Source organism: Oryx dammah, unplaced genomic scaffold, assembly GCF_014754425.2.
Source record: "Oryx dammah isolate SB20612 unplaced genomic scaffold, SCBI_Odam_1.1 HiC_scaffold_8, whole genome shotgun sequence".
NCBI classification, from domain to species: domain Eukaryota; kingdom Metazoa; phylum Chordata; class Mammalia; order Artiodactyla; family Bovidae; genus Oryx; species Oryx dammah.
The window spans coordinates 38,893,109-38,913,436 of NW_024070192.1; the positions used below are offsets into that span (position 1 = coordinate 38,893,109).

Below are 20,328 nucleotides of genomic sequence, written 5' to 3' on the forward strand. Positions count from 1 at the left end.
ATTTGTGAGCTTGTCTATTTATTTTTTAATATATTAAATGTGGTTATTTTAGGGACTCTGATCAAGGGGTCCTTTTAGGTGAGGTTCTTCTAGTCTCTTATTTCTGCTGGCTGTTGTACGTGTGCCTTGTTTCCCGTGTAATTTAAAAAAAAAATTTTTTTTCCCCTGTAATCTGCTAATTTTCTGTGGGAATTCATTAGTGGGAATTCTTGGAGACCTGGGATGAAAACGGGGAAAGGGTTTGAGTTTGCTTTTGTCCACAGTCTGGTGTGAAGAGTCTAAAATAATCCTTCTAGGTAAAATGCCTACTTCAGGGTTTTCAAACCATTCAGGTAATGCGGATTCAGGCTGCACACCCCTGTGAGCGCTAGTGTACCGTCTGTACTTTCAGTGCACTATTTTTTTTTTGTCTTCTAGTCAGCCTCAGGGTTTGATAGGGTCAGTTTTTTAGCTAGTTGTCTTATCGCGAGGCTGAGGATGGCTTCTGATTCACCTTTGTACTTGGGTGTAGCTCTGTGGGACCTCAGCTTTATGGCAGGGATCTTGGGCATCCTCTTATGTCGGCTGTACCCACGAAGCCTCAGAACCCAGAGCGCAAGTTCAGCAGGTAGCAGAGGTTCTTAGGGTAAAGCCTGGCCCTATCCCACGCTTAACAGCTCTAGTTTTCTGTCTTTACTCAGTCCCTGGCCAGAGGATTCCTTTTTAATTTTTTAACTCAATGCTGCTTTCTAGAAGGATTTAAAAAATGCTCTTTCCAGGATAATTAGTTGTTTCACTGGGAGAGTAGACCTAGGTTGTTAGTCTGCCTGCCGTGTTACTAGAGGAAATGCTGTAATTCCTTTTTTCTTAGAAATATCAGACTTGAGCATTTTTTCCTAACCTCTGCCTGTGAGCATTGTGACAGGGGCACCTGTATGTCGGGTGGCGAGAGCATGGTAGGCTGGGCTTCCAAAGAGCAGCTCCTTTTCCAGCTCCTGCAGCCTAGTTTTATGGCAGATGGTATATGGGCTCAGATTTTTTGATTTTTCCAAGAGATGGTCAAGGTATATACTACTCAGAGGACTAATTGACAGGTGGGGAAGAAAGGTAATGGAAGGCAGGGAGAGAGGCCTGCTGCTGAAATGATAGAAGCCATTTATTGCCGAAAGGGTGTAAGCTAGGGATCTGGACAAGAGTGCTCTCTAGTTTCAGCCACATCACACTCCAGAGCTGGTAAACTCTGTTGGCCCATAAAATCCTTTCCATTAGTCAGGGTGCTCTGTGCTTTTGTTCTTGACTACTGCTGTCCTTAGAGCTGTTTGGTTGGCTGGTATGTCCCAGTTTCCTTTTTAGAAGGCAGATTGTCATATGGTTAGGAATTTATTTACTGTAATTGGAGTTTTCTGGCTTCTCGAGTCCCCTCTTCAGATATCAGACTCCCATCTCAAAGCTTAGTTCAGAAACTGCCCATGTGATCCCTTGCCCCAAGTGCCAACAACAGATGCAGCGATTGACACGCTGCAGGGAGTTTCCAACTGCTGGGCAGGTTTCTGAAATCCAGACACGTGCTGTTCACACGTTGGCTTCTGAAGCAAGGATCAGCGGTTGGAAGAGGGGAGGGGCTGGCAGGCCTGGAGGGAGAAAGATCTTATAATGCCTGCCCAGGGCTTAAGGCTGTGTCAGCTTTCTTCATCCCTCCTCCAGCTGGCGATGGCAGGCCAGAGTAAATCACTGTGGAGTGGTTATGAGCCCAACTCACTAGGGGCTTCTCTGAGGCACACCTGTGACGTCATCCCGTTATCACTGCTTGTTCTGCATAACCTCTTTCCACCTCTCCCCTGGGAGAGGGTGATGCCCAGAACTCGTGTCAGGGCAGCGAACAGAGAGAAATGTTTGGTAATCATTATTTCGAGATGCCTGCTAAGGACACAGTTGTAGGCTATTGACACATTCTTCAAGATTCCACACTGAAAGCAAAAATCCTCTTGCAAACATGCCCTGGATACCCTTTGTGAATCAAACTTGTTTTTAAACACGAAGAGAAAGATGATCCGGAATGACTTGAAACTCCTAACTGTGGTCTCTATTGTTCCCATTTCCCCTTTTTACACACAGATACACACACACGTAGTCTGCTCTCCAGAAAGACTTGAAACTCCTAACACGCACTCACACAGGCTGCTCTCCACAAGCCTCTGCTGGCTTCGCATTTCTCTCAGAGCAAAAGCAGTGAAGGTCTTCACAAGGCCTTCCGGTGTGGACTCTCCCTCCTCCCCACTCCCCTCCTTGCTATCTCTGGTCTCATTCAGACCACACCCTGACTTGCTTACTTTGTTTTAGTTACTCTGGTCTTCTTGCAGGTCCTCTGATGAGCCAGGGGCTTCTCCCACCTTTGGGCCTTTGCATTAGCAGTTTCCTCTACGTGGAAGTGCTCTTTCTCCAGCCATCTGCATGGCCTAAATCTCATCTCCCATGAGTCTGTTCAAATCTTAGCTCCATGTGACTTAACTCGGGCCATTCTGTTGAGACTGCTGCACTCCCACCTTGTTCTCCTATCGCCCCCATCCTGCTCTGCTTTTCTTTTTCATAACACTTGTTCTTTAAACACTAGATAACTTGTGTATATCTTTTTTTTTCATTTTTTTCCACATTTTTCAAAAGAATTTATTAAGAAACAGAAAAAAGGATATAAGGTGCACAATCAAAGAAATGAAAGAGTTTACAACATGGATTCTTCAGGCCGGTGGCAACTAAGAAATATTTGCTGGGCAGACACCAAGGGTACAGAGGCCCCAACTCCATTTTCGATTCCATTTCTCTTGGCTGCTAACCCAACCAGCTCAAACTTCCTCCGAAGAGAAGTCAGATTGCCTTCCAAAATCTCCCCGAACTACTTCCCAGTTGCCTTTACAGCCCTTCTCTGCCTGGTCCCCGATTCCTCACCTAGGCTTCAGGTGAGGTCAGCCAGACCCTGCTGAGCCTTCTCCACTCCTCCAGTCACTCTGGTTCCTCAATCTGTTTTTGTTCCCATCTGGATTCATTTAATTAAAGTACATTCATGAACCAGTTGGGCTGGCTTGTTCTGCTGCCTTTGGTCAAGTTACCTGTTTTTCTAAGACTGCATCTGAACTTGACCTTTCTCTTGTTGGGAACGACTTCTTGAGCAGTGTCTCTGGCAGCTCCCTCCCCCAGTTAGTCCAAGGCTACTTTCTCCCCCAGACAGAACTCTGTACCCCCGTCCAACCCCCCACTTAACTTCCAGGTGGCTCTGTTTCTCAGCTAACCTGCCTGGGTGGTGGTTTAGTCACTAAGTTGTGTCTGACTCTTGAGACCCCATGGACTGTAGCCCACCAGGCTCCTCTGTCCATGGGATTCTTCAGGCAAGAATACTGGAGTGGGTTGCCATCGCCTTCCCCAACTTGTGTGTATCTTTTATTTGTTTTCCCTCACGACTCCTCTGGAGAAGGTGATGGCACCCCACTCTAGTACTCTTGACTAGAAAATCCCATGGACGGAGGAGCCTGGTGGGCTGCAGTGCATGGGGTCGCTAGGAGTCAGACATGACTGAGCAACTTCCCTTTCACTTTTCACTTTCATGCATTGGAGAAGGAAATGGCAACCCACTCCAGTGTTCTTGCCTGGAGAATCCCAGGGATGAGGGAGCCTGGTGGGCTGCCGTCTATGGGGTCACACGGAGTCGGACACGACTGAAGTGACTTAGCCACACAACTCCTCTTCGAGACTGTAAGTTCCCAGCAGTTACGGATCCCTGACCTGTTTTACGCACTGATGTATTTATTGTGAGTATCCAGGGCAGTGCCTCGTGTGCTCTAAGTTCGCAAGAAGCAGGTTTTGTGCTGTGCTCTGCTTAGTCGCTCAGTCGTGTCTGACTCTCTGTGACCCCGTGGACTATAGCCTGCCAGGCTTCTCTGTCCATGGGGATTCTCCAGGCAAGAATACTGGAGTGGGTTGCCATTCCCACTTCCTGGGGATCTTCCCAACCCAGGGATCAAACCCAGGTCTCTTGCATTGTAGGCGGACTCTTTACCGTCTGAGTCCCCAGGGAAGCCCAAGTAAGTTTTGAGTTGAGTTCACATCAAGAATAAAGTTGGTCAGCAAGTCAGTCTAGACACTGAAAGTTGAGTGGCAAGGCCACGGGACATCTGCTATTTGGGCCATTGCTTATAATCATGTTTTTTCTTGTTTTTGTTAAGGTGCCACTTCTGAATATGTCATTTCCAAGTGCCTGTTTTATATCCTGACATTAAATTAAAATACATTAAATGTGTCTTAATGTTTACTGTTAATACTGGACTCAGTGTCTTCACGGCTCTGGAAGCAAAGTTTCTTTGAATACAACATGAGTTCTGTCCCCTTTCATCTCCTAAATCTTTCATCATAAATTCTCTGTCCTTTCTTCCTGCCCATAAATATTCTTTTATTTTTCCTTGTCTACTCTTTACCATATTTTTTTACTCTCACCTTACTGGAGCAACTGTGTCCTGTTTTGTGTAAGCTAAATAATTTTTAAAAATAAGTTTTCACCTTTTGGGTTTTATTGACTGCTGAAAAAAAAAAAAGAAAAAAGGTGGAAACCACCCATAAACCGGCTTCTCAGCAATGACATTCCTTCCTATTTGTATGTGTGAATATTCAAGTTTTACAGTTGAAAATATACTGAGTATAAAGTGTTTGATTCTGTTTTCACTTGATTTATAAGTATTCAGTTATGAAATTCTTTGTAAATATATTTAATGGCTGAATAATATTCTTATGTAAATGTGTTAACATTAATGTAATCATTACCCTGTTTTCACACATTTCCCCCACTTTTCTCAGATTATAAATAATGCTTTAAGTAACATCTTTTAACAAATAGGAAACATGCTTTCCCTATTATTTCATTGGACTGTATTTTTAGAAACTAACTTTTAGGTTTGAAAGGTTTGAAGCCTTTTAACGCTTTTGATACATGGTGTGTTGGATTACTTTCTTAAGAAGCTGTGCCAGTTTACAGTCTTAGCAGCAGTGTTTGAGAACGCCCAGTGACCACCTCTTGCTAGCACTAAGTATTGTTAATGTTTTATAGTCCTTAGCACAATGTCGGCATTCATAAAGTTGTTGAATAAATGATAGAAGAAAACCTATCTCTGTTTTTTTTTCAATAGACTTTATTTTTTAGAGAAGTTTTTGATTCATAGCAAAAATGGAGTGGAAATACAGAGAGTGCCGTACTATCTCCTGCCCGAAACGCGCACAGCTTCCCTTGCTATCAACATCCAGAATGAGTGGCTCATTTGTTACAGTTGATGAACCTGATCATCATTATTACCTAATGTCCATTGTTCACCGTGGAGTTCTCTCTTGGTGGTGTTCTGTAGTTTTGCTTTTCCAGAATGTCATAGAATTAGAGTCATACAGTAGGTAGCTGTTCCCGATTGGCTTCTTTCACTTAGTCATGGTTTGACAGCTCTTTTTTTTTTTTTTAAAGCACTGAGTAGTATTACATTATTTGAGTAGACCACAGTTGATTTATTCATTAACCTACTGAAGGATATCTTGGTTGCTTCTAAATTTTGGCAATTATGTATAAGGCTGCTATAAACATCTGAGTGCAGGTTTTTGTGGGGACTTAAGTTTTCAACTCATTTGAGTAAATACCAAGGAGTGTGATTGCTGGGTCATATGGTAAGACTGTGTTTAGTTTTGTAGGAAACTGCCAAACCGTCTTCCAGCCTATCCTGTTTTCAATTGCATTTCTTTGATTATTGGTGAGAGTGGACATTTTTTCCTGTGTTTTATTAACCATGTATAGTTCTGTGTGGTCCTGTTCTCTGCAAATTTTTTCGTTCCTCCCTAATATTTTTCCTACCAGTTTATTTGAGCTTTATAGATAGTTAATATAGCAAGTCCTTTCTGTGCTCATTGGTGATTTTCGTACTTGTATTTGATTCTTATATTTGTTTTTTTTTAATGTACAAAAGTTGTAAAAAAATTTTTATAGTTAAAAATGTCATCCTTTATGATTTACTTCATTGCTCTTAAAGCTTAAAAAGGAGACATTTTTAGGCAGCTCTGCAAATGTATTTTCATTTCCATCGGCTGGAGGGAATTTTAGCCCCATTTGTAATTTCATTCAGTTGGTAAAGAGATGTGAGGAACCCTATGCGCTTAATGAAATGACACCCGAGAGTAGATCTTCTGCATCAGTTGTAAAAGTTCCGGACCAGCATAGCAGCCCATTTTTACACATTTCGCAGAGTGAGGTAGAGGTGGAGTCACCAGGGGCTGCACTGTCAGGAGTGAGACCTTTCCCCTCCCCTCCCCTCCCCTCACCTCAGGTGACTGCTTGCCAGCTGGGAAGAGCTCAGGCCTCGAAAGTTAACTTGGGCGTGTAGGCCAGCGGTTGTGTGGTCTTGCCATTTCAAGGAGGAAAGGGTACTGTTGCCTTTTGTGGCTGTCCTGCTTTTCACTAAGGAATGAATTGTCAGTGTGTAACAGAATGTTAATAAGGAAGTACCGTCTTTATTTGGTAGCAAAATCTCTGGGAGTAAACAAGTCTACGGAGCAGAATTGCAAGGAATTAAGGCTGTGCCAGTGGGGGCGCAGAAGCCAGCAGCACATGGAACTAGATGCAGCCAGAGACGTTTGGATACAGATGTTTCCCATAATCTCTGATGGCCCTTTCCATTGGTTAGTCTTGGCTTTGGAAGCACTGTGAACTTCCCAGGTGGCACTAGTGGTAAAGAACCTGCCTGCCGAGGCAGGAGATGTAAGAGACGCAGGTTCGATCCTTGGGTAGGGAAGATTCCCATGGAGGAGGGCATGGCAGTCCACTCCAGTATTCTTGTCTGGGAAACCCTATGGACAGAGGAGCCTGGCAGACTGCAGTCTTATAGGGTCCCACAGAGTTGGACACGACTGAAGCAACTTAGCATGCACTCACGTGGAAGGTGTACCAGGGCAGCATCTCTGTGGAATCAGTGCACCTGACTGACTTGGGCTCAAGGATGTGCAGAAGGAGGATAGAGGAGAATGAAATACCTTTGAAATTTCTTTGCTTTAAGGAACTCAGGGAGAGTTACAGGGCTGGAACAGATGTGTGTGCTGCCAAGTCAGGGGAGTCAGATCATCACATTTCTCTTTCCTGGGCGAGTGACTCCTAGGGGTGGGGTCAGCTGCCAAAAATGTGATCTCTCCTTCCTCTGAAGGCTGCGTGGTTATGAAGTTTGCAGTTGATCACATTTTTGTAAAATAATACATGTTATATACACATTTCAGCAGAAAAAACTGATGGATATACATCAAAACTTAATCATGATTCCCTGGGGTAGATTAAAGGTGTCTTCAGTTTTCTGTGTTTTCTTTGGGTTCTTATAGTTTCCTATAGTGATTACAGTATTTTTGTATTAAACTTATTTTTAGAAATTATAATGACAAAAAAATTGAAGTTAGGTAAAATTAGGTTCTAGCTCTGATTGTGTTATATGCTGTATCATGCAAATTAGTTAACAGTTTCCAAATCTGTTTTTATATCTGGTACCTTGAGCATAGAAGACATTTATTAAATATTTACTGATTTAAACCTTCTCACCATAATTGTTTGTCACTGATTGCCAGTATCTCTCTCCTTCCCTTACAGGAAGATCCTATTTCCTCTCTTTAACTTGAGGTTCAAACAAAGCATCTTTGATTTTGAGGGTTTTGTTTTCTCAAAAACAAAAGTATTTTGTTTTCTTTTGACATTGCTGATTCTTCTCTCTTCTTTCATTCCAGAAGAGTCAATAATCTAACAGACCAACTAGAGGGTATTCAGCTGTTCTAAAAAATGCAGTTATTTTTAGCTTCATGAAATACATAGATCCCTCAACTAGAGTATTTACTCCATGAGAACAAGAGAAGACTGTATATTTTCTGAAATCCCTAGCAATATCAAAGCTAACTTCAGAATTAGGTAATAATCATTAATTATCAATTGATTAACTTACCAGGGTCTGGGATTATATAAAATGAGTTTAGGTGTGTAAGAAATGAGCAAACTTAAATTTTTTAAAAAAAAATTGATATCTTTCTTGCAGCCAAGTAAATATGCGTGTTAAAAAACTTACACAGATATATATGTACTCCCCGCTGCCCCCGCTGCCCCCCTGCCCCCCGGACCCAAGGCCACCCTGTGCAGCTTGTGGGATCTTAGTTCCCAGACCAAGGATTGAACTTGGGCTCCCTGTAGTGAAATCCTGGAGTCCTGACCACTGGACTGCCAGGGGATTCCCAAAGATGCTTTATGCAGTCTCCATGGTGACAAGTCATCAGTACCTTCACTTTGAGACAGTAATGCTACAGTGGACTGCTTTGAGAAACCAGGAGTAAGATCTTCAACATATTTCTCCCCTGTTTTTTCTTTACCCCAAACTATGGGGCCCTCTCCCACTGAAGACAGTAGGAAGCCACATTTGTAAAGACAGTCCCCTTAATTAACTAATGCCCTGTAGCCCGTGGCTTGTGCTCCTTCCCGCCGGAGGCGGAGCACTTCAGTCAGCCATCGTGGTACCTGCTGTCAGTTTCACCCTTGCTCCAAAGCCCTTAAAGGCAAGGAGCGTCCTGTTGGGAAGTGGTGGAAATGCCTCCACATATGTGTGCTATTTCTTTAAAAGAAAGTTGAGCGGAAGTGATGCTGTGGGGAACATCTGCACTCAGCCGAGCTGAGAGCGAGATGCGCTGCAGCTGGTGTAAGGCCCTGGCAGGCTGAGGCGCTGCTGTCTGTTGGGGTTTACTTCTGTCTACATTGAAACATGGCTTTGGGAGGGGGTTGGTGGCCCGCTGCCAGCCTCAGTTAGCCTGCCCTTCTCTTTCCTCTTTCCTCCTCACTCCCCCCGCCCCAGCTCCCCTCCCTCATGCTTTAAAGTCACATTTCCAGGCCAGACGTAGAATTAATCTCTGGGCACTTCACATTGCTGGCAGCTGAAAGCAGGATGTGGGATCTTTTTTTTTTTCTCTCTTTCTCTCTCTCTGCGTCTTGGCTGACTTTTTTACCTCTCGAAGAATTTGGAAGGCCGTGAGACCCCCCCTCTCCTCCCTCCAAGTACTGTGGAGTTTTTCAGCACGCTGATCACCCTGCTGTGGCTTCACCCTAATAGACTTCATATGTTGATGCAGTTGACATCAGTATCAAACTATTTTACATGTGATCTGGTGTATTTCCTGAGGAAATCTGCAAGATATTTATTAAGAACTAATAAAATAAACCTCTCCATGAGTTTTTAGGTAGTTTTCAATTTTTCATGTCTCTCTCGTTTCCTCTTATCAATGAGTTGCTATTTTCTCTCTCTACTCTGACCATCGCAAAAAGGAAACAAAAATAAATGTTTTAAACTGTTCCTGAAGGGACAGAGAGAGAATAGTTCTGCCATGATGTATCAGCCGGGGCTGTATTTTTAGTGCAGCATTGTAGAAACTAAAAATATCCTGTTATAGTGGATCCTTTTTATAGGTCTGTGTGTGTGTGCGCGCGCGCGTGTGTGTGTGTATGTGTGTGTTTATAATGTTGTATGCACAAGTGCCTTTGTGCATCGACAGCCGCTCTTCCCATTACAGCTGGACTCCATTAGTCCTTGAAAATTAATGTAATCCCAGTTAAGAAAAAAATTAATTACTCTACCAGAGCTGCATTACATCCAAAGCTAGTGTTAGCTCCCTAGCTGGCAGCTTAGTTTGAGAGGCTCCAGGGGCCCACGGGGCTGTGGCTTTGGTGTCACAGCCCTTGCTGTCGGCTTTTCCCCATTGAGATCATTCCTCAGTCCTTCCTTCAGGGTCAGGCGTGTGATGTGCTGAGAGTTAGTGCAGACCCCACCTCAGTGAGCTGCCGGGTTTCAGTCTGGTCGTCCCTAAAAGGTGTATCCGCCACAGGCTTCACTCACCTGCCATGGCAGGTTTTCTTATCAGGATTCCTTAAAAACGAGGTTCTTTGGCAGCACTTGATTTTTTTTTTTTTTTTTTTTTTTTAGTTTTCTCTGGAGGAGAAATACTGTTTATCCGAGTCTCAGAGAGGCACAGGATTTGCCTTTGAGGGCTCTTTGTGGACAATTAAGAATGACAGTCACGTCTTGTTCTTCCTTTCTCTCTAAGCTTGGACTAGTTTGTCTCATACACACCTTCTGTTACAAATGAGCGTGTCAGAGTTGACTGCTTGTTTCTAGTCAGACTGCTCCACACCAGCCCTGGATGAGGGGCCGGCTGGCTCAGCGGGTGAGGAACGTTTCCAGCTCTGTAATCAGTGTTCTGGGATGGGGTGCAGGGCACAGCCCAGAAGTCGATGGAGTCGGCCTCGCCTTCACGGTACAGCTCTTGTGCAATTGCCCGCGTTTGTTGTTGTTTTGTGTCTTTTTCTTCTTTGGGGGCCTAGATTGGGGGGTGGGGAGGCAAGGAGAGAGAGAGGGATAGGTGGGAAAGATGGTTGTTTATTTCCTTACTGGTCAGACTCTCCAGGCTCTCTGCTGAGAGTCCGGCCAGGATCCATCTGTCTTGGACTGCAGCTCGCTTTTTCTGCTGAGCTGGGGCGTGGGCAGCACAGGCCTGTGTAACTAACCCGTGACAGGCCTCCCAAAATGCCATGATGGCATGGATCCTCTCGAGGCTGTTCAGAACAACAGCAGGGTTAGTGGCCTTTTGTTTCTTTTTGGGCACGGGCTCAGCCTCTTCTGCGGCCCTCCTATCCCCTCCCTCTGGTGACTCCATATCCTCCCCCGGGGCCCCTCCCCATCCCAGTCTCGCTGACAACTGGTTGAGTCCTTGGCTTCCTGTACTTGATCCCCAGGCAGTGTACTTCAGTAAAAGTAGTAATTAGGGCTTTTACAAATTTATTTTATTAGTGAAGAGAGTTAGTAGGTAATGGGCTGTAATTCTAACACAGCCAGTTTGGAGATTAATAAAAATTTTAAAAAGAGCAGTTTTTACCAGAGGCACTGGGCCTGTTATTTCGAGTTCTCAGTTGAGCCGAAATCAGAGCAGCGTGGGACCCGTGGCGGGCTGTGCTGCTGGGAGGGTGCAGGGCCACGTTCCTTGTTGTTACAGTCTGTGCAGTGCCCGTCCTTGAGGGTGTTTTACGCTGGCATTGGAAAAAAGGAAACCTTGTTTTCCAAGAACTCTGCTCTCTCTCAGCTTGATAAGCATTTAAAAATAAAAGCTGCACAATTGAAATTGGCAGTGCATCCTCATTCTTTTGTCTCTCTGTTTATTTTTTTCCCTCATCCCTCAACATGTGTGCTACAGCCCATGGTTATTACACCCTCAAGAATGATGGCCTGGAACTCAGCAGACTTGCACCAAGGTCTGCCCGCCCTCCACTCGCCGTTTGAAGCTGGCTGAGGCATCGGGGCCCAGCACTGAGAGGCTGGGCGGATCAGCCTCCACAGTCCATCTGTGGCACATTCCCTTTTCCCCTGAAGCTGCTGCCTGGAATTTTTAGCTTCTCCAGAATCCTGATTGTCAAGCCCAATCTTTCTTGTTAGTTTTTGCAGTTAACTTAATTGATTTGTTTACCTCTCCATTGGAAGAGCTCAAAAAGTGCTTTGGCACTAATCAGGAGCAGTCCTGGCTTTTAAAATAAGATTCTTCTGAGCTGAAATTGTATAATACTGACCCAGAGAGAAGAACAACTACTATGGCTTAGGCTAGGGTGACGGTAAGTCCTGGTTTGCCCAATGATTGCCTGCCCCTGTTTATGAGTTACTAATAGCACACCCTTTTGCCCTCACAAGTATCTCAGTTTAGGAATAGATTTTAGCATCACCCTAACTTAGATGAATTTTTAAAAAGACAGGGGGAAAAAAAAAAAAACACTCCAAACCAAAAAAACAACTCACTACAAACTGTTAATCCTTTGTCTAGAAATGTAATGGCTTGTAAGTCAGTGCCAAACCCTGCCCTAAGCATTGCATGCGGATTCCGCTGGAGTCATGCACATGTGACCTCAGAAAGAATTGCCATATCTCTGGCTCTGTGAGCAAGGACTGGCCTTCCTGCTTGAGTAGGTCTTGGTCAAGCCAACTTTGAAACACCATGTCACTTGCTTTAGCATTTCTGGTTATCATTGCCTATTTGGTTGAGTCAGAATCTGGAGTTAGCTTTTGGTGGGGTGTGGTTTCAGGTTTGCCGATTTTCCCGGTTGATGCCTGTGAAGGCTTGGTGCCTGATGTAACTGAATAGGGTGTTACTTCAGGTTAGTAGTCCTTGTTTTTGCTTGGCTGGTTGGGCTGAACCTGGTATTACTGTTTCCCAAAGAATATTTTTGGTTTGAAAACTGAAGGTCAGCAGTTCGCAAGCGCCGAACTTGAAGCCAACTCTGTGGTTTGTCTTGTGCCACTGGGCCAGCAGCACTGCAGCCCGGGTCGATTGATCTGCAGCAGTATGAGACCACGAACAGCAACTGCCAGACAAAACTCCATCTCACCCCACTTCCCCATCCAACCTGTCTCTCTGCCCAGATCCCCTTTCTTTTTCCTCATATGTCTGTCTCACTCTTGGTTATGTATTTCGCTTTTTTGGGTCTATCTTTTTCCATCTCCCTGTCTCTTTCCATAACAGTTTTTAATAATGTTTTAGTTAGTTCCAGCCTTTTCCCTGAATGGATCCCATTGGAAAATGCATTTGAAAGGAAACAGTTATACACTTCCCTTCCTTTGAAACTCTGTTGGCACCTTTTCCAGTGCAGTAAACCATACAACATGTATTTTCAAAGTTTCCAAACACAGACACACTGGCGTTAAATTTATGAAAAAATATTTTATTCAGCTGTATGGTAACTGTGACTTTCAGAGATGCTGATCAGATTTGAAATTGGTGCTGACTTTCGGAATTCCTGACAGGTTTGAAATCTCTGCAGGAAATAGAGCCACACCGGCTCTTGGGCATCTGTGATGCCTTGGCCTTGGATTGCAGGACTCAGGACAAGGGGCATAGGTGTGAGAATCCCTCAGCCACACCCAGGGAAGGCCAGTGAGCCATTGAATATTGCACCTAGTTATATCGGGCACAGGAGCAGAAGTAAAATTATTTACTCTGATCTAGGACTGGAGGTCATGTAACACCTGTTTGTGTGGGATGTCATTTACTTTAGGGTGCCATGGCTAAGAAGAGCTTGTTTATTTGTATTCAAAGCAGTGATGATGTCACTGATGTCTGTAAGTGATTACCTCCCTCCTCCCTTCTCATACCTGTGGCCTTCTGTCCCCACCCCTCAAAAAAAGTGTGCTAGAATCAGTCTATTTAAATATCTGTGGATTTGACTGAGGTTTGAATTTGGTCCATAGGGACAGTGAGCCTTCTCAAGGATCCCAGCTGTTAATTCAGAGAATCCCTGGGAATACTCTTGAAAGAAACCTTTCAGAAGAAGGTTTCTTCCAAATTGCTTAAGCAGCTGAACTCTGTCTTGGCTCACTTATGTTCATGTACTGGACCGTTTCAGCTTTGCTTTGCTTACCAATCCAATGGTGGATCTGCCTCAGGGCACTCAGGTAGAGTCTGTGCCTATCGCTGTAGGACAGAAGCTGCCAAAGACAACCCAGCGAAAGCTGAGCACCCTGCAGGCCACGTGTCCCACTCAGCTTAATTAACCAGGGTTTGTTAAGCATTCGTTGTGTCGTGTCTTATTCTTCTTAGCTCTCCTGGTAGTATTTGCCTTTGTTGACAGGAGACTTTCCTGAAGTGCTTTTGGTGATAATGACTGTATTCTCTGTTCTCCCCTTCTCTCTGCCTATGTCTTGGGTCTTCCCTTTCTTATCCACACATGAAATATCAGCCCTTTTTATTACCTTGGTCTTCCTCTCTTCAGCCTTTCCCCATTGGTGTATTGTAAAATCCCATGGTTTTAATTGTCACCTTTCTGTGGATCGCTCCCAAATCTTTCCTGCCCAAAACTTTCCTGAGCTCTAGCCCACATTTCTAACTCCTTGTTGGATGTTTTTACCTGGGATCTGAAGCTTGCTAAAAATTGATTCATCCTGTTTCTCACATGTTGCAAGTCAGATTTCCCAGGGAGCATACTCCTAAGACAGAGGTTTGCATCCCCAGGAAGTTATTTGGGGAATGCTCTCAGGACCACTACCCGAGGGGGCATGATGGAAGCAGGATGGGGAACAGAGAGAAGTTGAACTTCACTGCAAACGTAACAGAGGCCTTAGCCAGTCCTGTACGGAACTCTGGAGCTGCTTAAAGGGGCTAACCCTTCAGAGCAGTCCCAGATTAGGCCAGCGGGGCTGAATCGTTACACACCCTCCCTCCATCCACCGGTCGATGAATGTGAGTTATGGCGGGAAGGGGGAGTGGCACTGGAGAAGCGCTTTTCTTCAGCTGAGAGCAGGTCTGGGAGAGGGATCAGCTGAGATCTGTGGCTGCCGGTACTCCCGCCAGCTGGGAGAGCGAGCGTGTTCGTGCTGGGGGGACCTGGGCAGTGCACCAGATGAACCCCTGCCCCGGAACTGCTCCTCCAGTGCCGTTGTTGTCTTACTGGTACCAGTGTCCGCCATTTATTCATGCTGTCTTGGCCTCACTGTTTCTAAGTTGAGATGTAATTCACGTAAAACAGTGAAGCACAGATTCTAAGTGCTCGGTTTGATGAGCTTTAACAAATGCCAACCCCATTGTCTAGTCTTTTTTACCTTGTATGTTAGGAGTGTTTGAAAATGACAAGAATCAACTTGAAATAGCTTAAGCAAGAGAGGAAATGTATTGCAAGGAACTTGAGGACAAGGATATTGTCCTGAAAAAGGGACTGGAGCCAGGAAAGCCTTTTTCTACACCTCTGCTTCCTTCTGCCTGCCCCCCTTCCCAGCAAATGGTAAAGGTTCAGTAAATAGTAGCTCTATTATATCATTTTTGTATATTGTATTTTACAGTTATCTCACCCTTTTAAATGACTATGTGTTTTCTTATACATATGTCCCATAATTTATTTAAACAGTCATGGACACTTAGGTTGTTTGCAGGCTTTTCCTGTCCAAACTTTATAATGGTGACTTTCTTCATTCATTTCTCACATTATCTATATCTCTTAAGGTAGTTTGCACTTTCTTCTTTGGCTCATAGTTAACTATGCACGGGGGATCGATCCTCTTGGATTTCAACTGCTTGAGGGTCCAGCTTCATGTCTGATTCATCTTTGAAAGCTCAGTGCCTAGCTTAGGGCTGTCCCATGTAGTGGCTGCTTAGTAAAGGCTGACTGTGCTTAAGGAAATGGATCAGTCCACCGCTTAGTGCGGTACTGCTCAGAACAGATCGTCTCCATTGACCAGGCACTGTGGCAAGTGCTTGGGATTTACGGGAGTCTGCCTGTAGACCCTTCCCTCATGGGATTTCCGGCCTAGTGGGGAAGCTTGATAAATCCTGTGCTGGAGTGGCTTTGAGCCACCTGCTAGGGGCATGTTATGGATGGAACTGCTTTGAGCCCAGACACAGGAGGCCTGTCAGGGAGCACAGCACAGGTTTAATGTATGTTGGGTCTTGAAGGCAAGACTTAGACATTGGAGAGGAAAGAGGTGGGCTTCGGAGAGGGAGGGTGGAAGAATGGCCATTCAGGGCCACAGGGGCGGCAGGTTTGCTATTGTATTTCCTCTTGGCTGTTTTCACTTGTCTTTTGGGCCCACTCTAAGGGGCAAGGCAGTGCTCTAAAAATAAATCTGTTAGGTCTTTTGAACCAAGCAGAAGCAGGTCAGTTCTGTCCTCCAAATGGAGGAAATCTCACCAAGAAGATGAAGTTGAGCTGGTGCTTAAAGACTGCCTGTTTGGCAGGGGGTGCTAATCCCGGAATTACTGAGCTTTGTTCTCAGCACCAATGTTCAAATATAAATTTAGCTTTTAAGTCACTTTGCCCTATAGCATGCTGTTGAACTTTTTGTTTTGGAAATGTCCCCAAAATGTACATAAATCAAAGTTTACAGTTTGGACCATTTCCCTTTCATATCCACACATTATGTTTATGCATGTATATATTTAAGAGCGTATATATTTTAATGTATCATTTGGTCTCCTTAAAATAAGACTTTTATAGCATATGTCATGTTCCCATTGATCTAAGATTCTTTAGGATTTTAGGATACTGCAGCCTTTCATCATCAACTGCAAGTAGTTCTTGCATTTAATTTTCTCTGACCCTTGGTCTATGTTGCAGACTGAGTGTTGGGCTGATATGTTAGACATCGGCGATCTCTCAACTTAAGGAAACCCTTTGTGGAGGCTTTTGAAATAAGAATTACAGTCTCCTAATTTAGCACTATTTTAACTTAGTTTTAAAGAGTTTCTTAAAGCATTATATATCTATCAATATATAGAATATTCTTACGTCTGTGTTTTTGGAAGAACATTCTTAGACTGTGATATATAATGTATTTTGTCTCACCACACAGATAACTTCAGGATAATATTTCTTGGATATCTTTTAACAGTATGTGGTATAATGCCATGTGTTATAAAGGCCTTTCCAAGATTATTGTTTGTTTGTTTTTCCCCACACAGTATCCTTTGAATAGAGTCAATGTTAAAAAATTATTTTAGGGACTCCCTTTGGTGGTCTGGTGGTTAAGACTCCAAGCTTCCAGTATAGGGGGCACAGGTTTGATTCCTGGTCTAGGAAGTAAGATCCCACATGCTGCATGGCGAGGCCAAAAAAAAAAAAAAAAAAAAATTTATTTTAGAACTCAGTGCTGAGAAAAGATTTGTTTTTCCTGAGGAACTGATATACTTATTCCTTTCCAATACTGACAAGTATACTATTGTTGGTGTTTCCTTTTCTGCTTTGACTGCCAGGAAAATCCAGAGGCAAATTTTAAGTTCATTCATGAAAGATTGTTAACCTGCATGATTGACATATTTATATTTTTCTTCTTGGTCCTGATTTTCTACATTTAATGTTATTCATTGTAGATGATTTTGCCCTGTGTTGTATATACATTGCCCTAGCTTGTGTATACTGTTATATACAGTTACACTGTATATATGGATACTGTATGTACTGTACATATATTACGTTACTGTATATACTGAAGCATAAAAGAATAAGTAGAAACTAAAAAGTTTAAACCTTGTTTAAAGCAATGTATATAGATTTCAGCCAGTATTGTTAACAAGCTAGCCAGTCAGCCCCCTGAATACAAATTCTAAAGGGAATCTCCTTTGTAGAGCTTCTCAGTCAGGGACTAGCTGGTGCCTCATGGGTTTCTAGTTACCTTCATGGAGTGCTAACTTTCTCACTTTTCTTCCTTGGCATAATTATTTAGCTATCATTCTGTTGATCTCTTTTCTGCTTTAAAAACACATGCTCCACAGTGGGTGGGGTTGGATAAAGTCATTACTTACTTGATGTAGGTTGGGCATTGATCTTGGATTGTACAGCTTTGAGGAGCTTTTCAAGGCGAGTTGCTGGAGCAGGCTGGGATGAACATGCAGATCTAGATACTCGAGGAATCCACCCAGGAATTATGTTTCATCATTGGCCTCAATTTTCAGTACTGACTCCTCTAAATTTGTTTGATGGCTGTAATCTTGGCATTCTGGAAGCTTCTCAAAAGGAGTCCAAGAGAGCCTTCCTATTCTAGGTACCTCTCTGGCCTACCTGTCTCGGGGTTGTTTTATTTTTGGCCTTGTTTGCAAACTGTCAAGCTCTTTTAAAAAATCCTTCAGTAAACCATAAAATGAAAAGAACTTGAGTTAATCTGTTAAAATGAAAGCTGAACACTTCTCTGCTCCGCTGCCTGCCATCTCAAAGGAGCCTCTTCTGAATGAGGTGTCTGCTGGTGTTATTTCTCACTGACTTTTACCTTGGGCCCAAATTGCTCCTGAAACATCATACCAGCAAAGGTGGGTTTCATCGTGCTTGAATCAGATGCCAAACCTCTGCCTGCTCCGTCAGAAGCGATGTAGCTGTATTAATTCCATCACAGTTTTACAGCAGAAGTTTTCTTCTAGGTTAGCCAATGGGCATGCCTCTTAGGAAGCCTCTTTTGCTTCTCTTCTCTACAACCTTAAGTAACTTCTGGCTCAAGACTCCCCAGATCTCCTGATGGCATTCCACGGGGATTTAGCTGCCTGATGTGAAATCAAGAAGCTGCCACTCTTTTCTGTGCCTCTTTTGCTTCCCTCAAATATTGGGAGAGAGACAAGCTTCCCCAAACCTCTGGCAAGCAGTGTAGAAGCAGAGACACTGTCCTCCAAGATCTACTTGTAACTCCTCCAAATGTGATGCTGGAGTGGCAGGCGCACTTCCACTGGGCCCCATTCCTGAGAGGCTTGGCTGGTGCCAGCATGCCATTCTGCTGGCAGCAGCTCGGCTTGCCCAAGAGGGGACGTGAATTGAATAACCCTGGAATTAGGCTGGAAATTCCAAGTGACGGAAATATCAATCTGGAGATATAACTAAGGTGGAAACAGCCAGAGTACGTTTTCATTGGCAGTTGATTGAATTTTCCCAGGAAATCTATTGGAATTCCATTTCTAAGATGGCATGGGTATTTCCTGGAAAAAGCTGAGCACTCATTTAGAAGTGTTTTCAGTTTTCCTTGAAAAGAGTAGAAGTGGTTTGCCATCTGTCTTGCCAAGATGTATCAGTAAAGTCCCCAGGACATTTCTTGGCTCTAGAACTCCATGTCGAGGAAGAGGGAAAGCCAAGCTGCTCTCTGGAGAGGGCCTAACACCTCTGGAGGTCATGTCCGTGCCTTCAGAAGGTAGCAGTTGTGTTACAGCGCCATAAAGAGCTTTGCAGTCAACCAGACCAAAGGTTTGAATTCGCCACTCAACCATTTATTAATATCAGCTGTGTGACCGTGATGAAAAAAGTTAACTTAGCCTCTGAAGCTTTGTTTTCTTGTCTGTAAAGTAGGGAATTTCATGGCTGCATCACTTTGCTGACAAAGGTCCATATGGTCAAAGCTGTAGTTTTTCCAGTAGTCATGTACGGATGTGAGAATCAGACCATAAAGAAGGCTGAGCGCTGAAGAGTTGATGCTTTCAAATTGTGGTGCTGGAGGAGACTCTTTGAAGAGTTCCTTGGACTGTAAAGAGATCAACCAGTCAGTCCTAAAGGAAATCAATCCTGAATATTCAATGAAAGGACTAATGCTAAAGCTGAAGCTCCAATGCTTTGGCCACCTGATGTGAAGAACCAACTCATTGGAAATGAGTTTTTTCCAATACTGGGAAAAACTGATACTGGGAAAGATTGAAGGCAGGAGGAGAAGGGGATGACAGAGGATGAGATGGTTGGATGGCATCATCGTCTCAATGGACACGTTTGCGCAATCTCCAGGAGATAGTGAAGGACAGTGCAGCCTGGTGTGCTGCAATCCATGGGGTCTCAAAGAGTAAGACATGGCTTAGAGACCGAACAAAAATGACAAAGTAGGGGATGTCAGTGCCAGTTGGCCGTGTTTTTCTCAGTATCAGAGTAATGCGTGCAAAACAGCTTATTCAGGGCCTTTCTATGTATTGGATAGATGTCCAGCTTTCTTGATTAAATCAGTCTCTTAAGTTATAAACTATGAAAAATCTGAAGAGTTGATTCCCTAATTTAAAAAATCTTTTTAAGAGTTTTACTGGGATATAACTGTATTTTAGCCTACATATACTCAAAGCATGTAAGTTGGATGAATTTAGACAAACCATCATGACAATCAAGATAGTGGACATATCCTTCATCCTTAAAATAAAAGTTCCTTGTGCTCGCTTGTAATCTATTCTTCCCTAACCATCCCCTCCCAGTCCCAGGCAACCACTGATCTGCTGTCACGGTAGATTAATTTGAGTTTTCTGAAATTCAACAGTAAGTTCTCTCTGCTCTTCCTCACCCTCCCTCTGTCCTGCCTTTATTCCACATTGATTTTGACATTCATCAGCATTGTTGAGTGATACAGGAGTTTGTTCCTTTTCGTTGCTGACTGGTCTTCCATTGTGTGGATATACCACAATTTGTTTATCTATCCCCTTGTTGATAGATACTGGTTTTATTTCCAGTTTGGGGCTGTTAACACGTAAAATTGCTGTATGCGATCAAGTGTTAAGTCTGTGTGAACATATACTTTCGTTTCTCTTAGGTCGGTACCTAGGAGTGGTATACCTAAGTCATCTGTTTTAATTTTTTGAGAAATTTCCCACCTATTTTCCAAGGTGATTATATCATTTTATATATCATTTTATATCCCTAAAGGCGTGTGTAAGGAGTTAAGTTCTCTGCATCCTCACCAATACTCGTTATTTTCTGGGTTTTTGATCATAGACATCCTAATTGGGGTAGAGTTTCTCATGATTTTGATTCCCCTAATGTTGAGCATCTTACCAGAAGTACATGTTCAGCATGTTCTTATTTGC

The 20,328-nt window shown here is 43.6% G+C and overlaps 1 protein-coding gene across 3 annotated transcripts in view; it reads left to right on the forward strand.

Moving 5' to 3' along the window:
- Positions 1-20,328, forward strand: part of SMG6 (SMG6 nonsense mediated mRNA decay factor) — a 198,714-nt gene that overhangs the window by 61,314 nt on the left and 117,072 nt on the right. Inside the window, exon 1 of one of the 3 annotated variants that reach the window (XM_040243776.1) lies at positions 10,058-10,314. The exons of the other annotated variants lie outside the window; for them this stretch is intronic. Coding sequence (XP_040099710.1) covers positions 10,263-10,314 — 52 coding nt within the window. The 5' untranslated portion in view covers positions 10,058-10,262. Of the gene's footprint in view, positions 1-10,057; positions 10,315-20,328 lie in introns of those variants that run through there. 3 annotated transcript variants of the gene reach the window in all.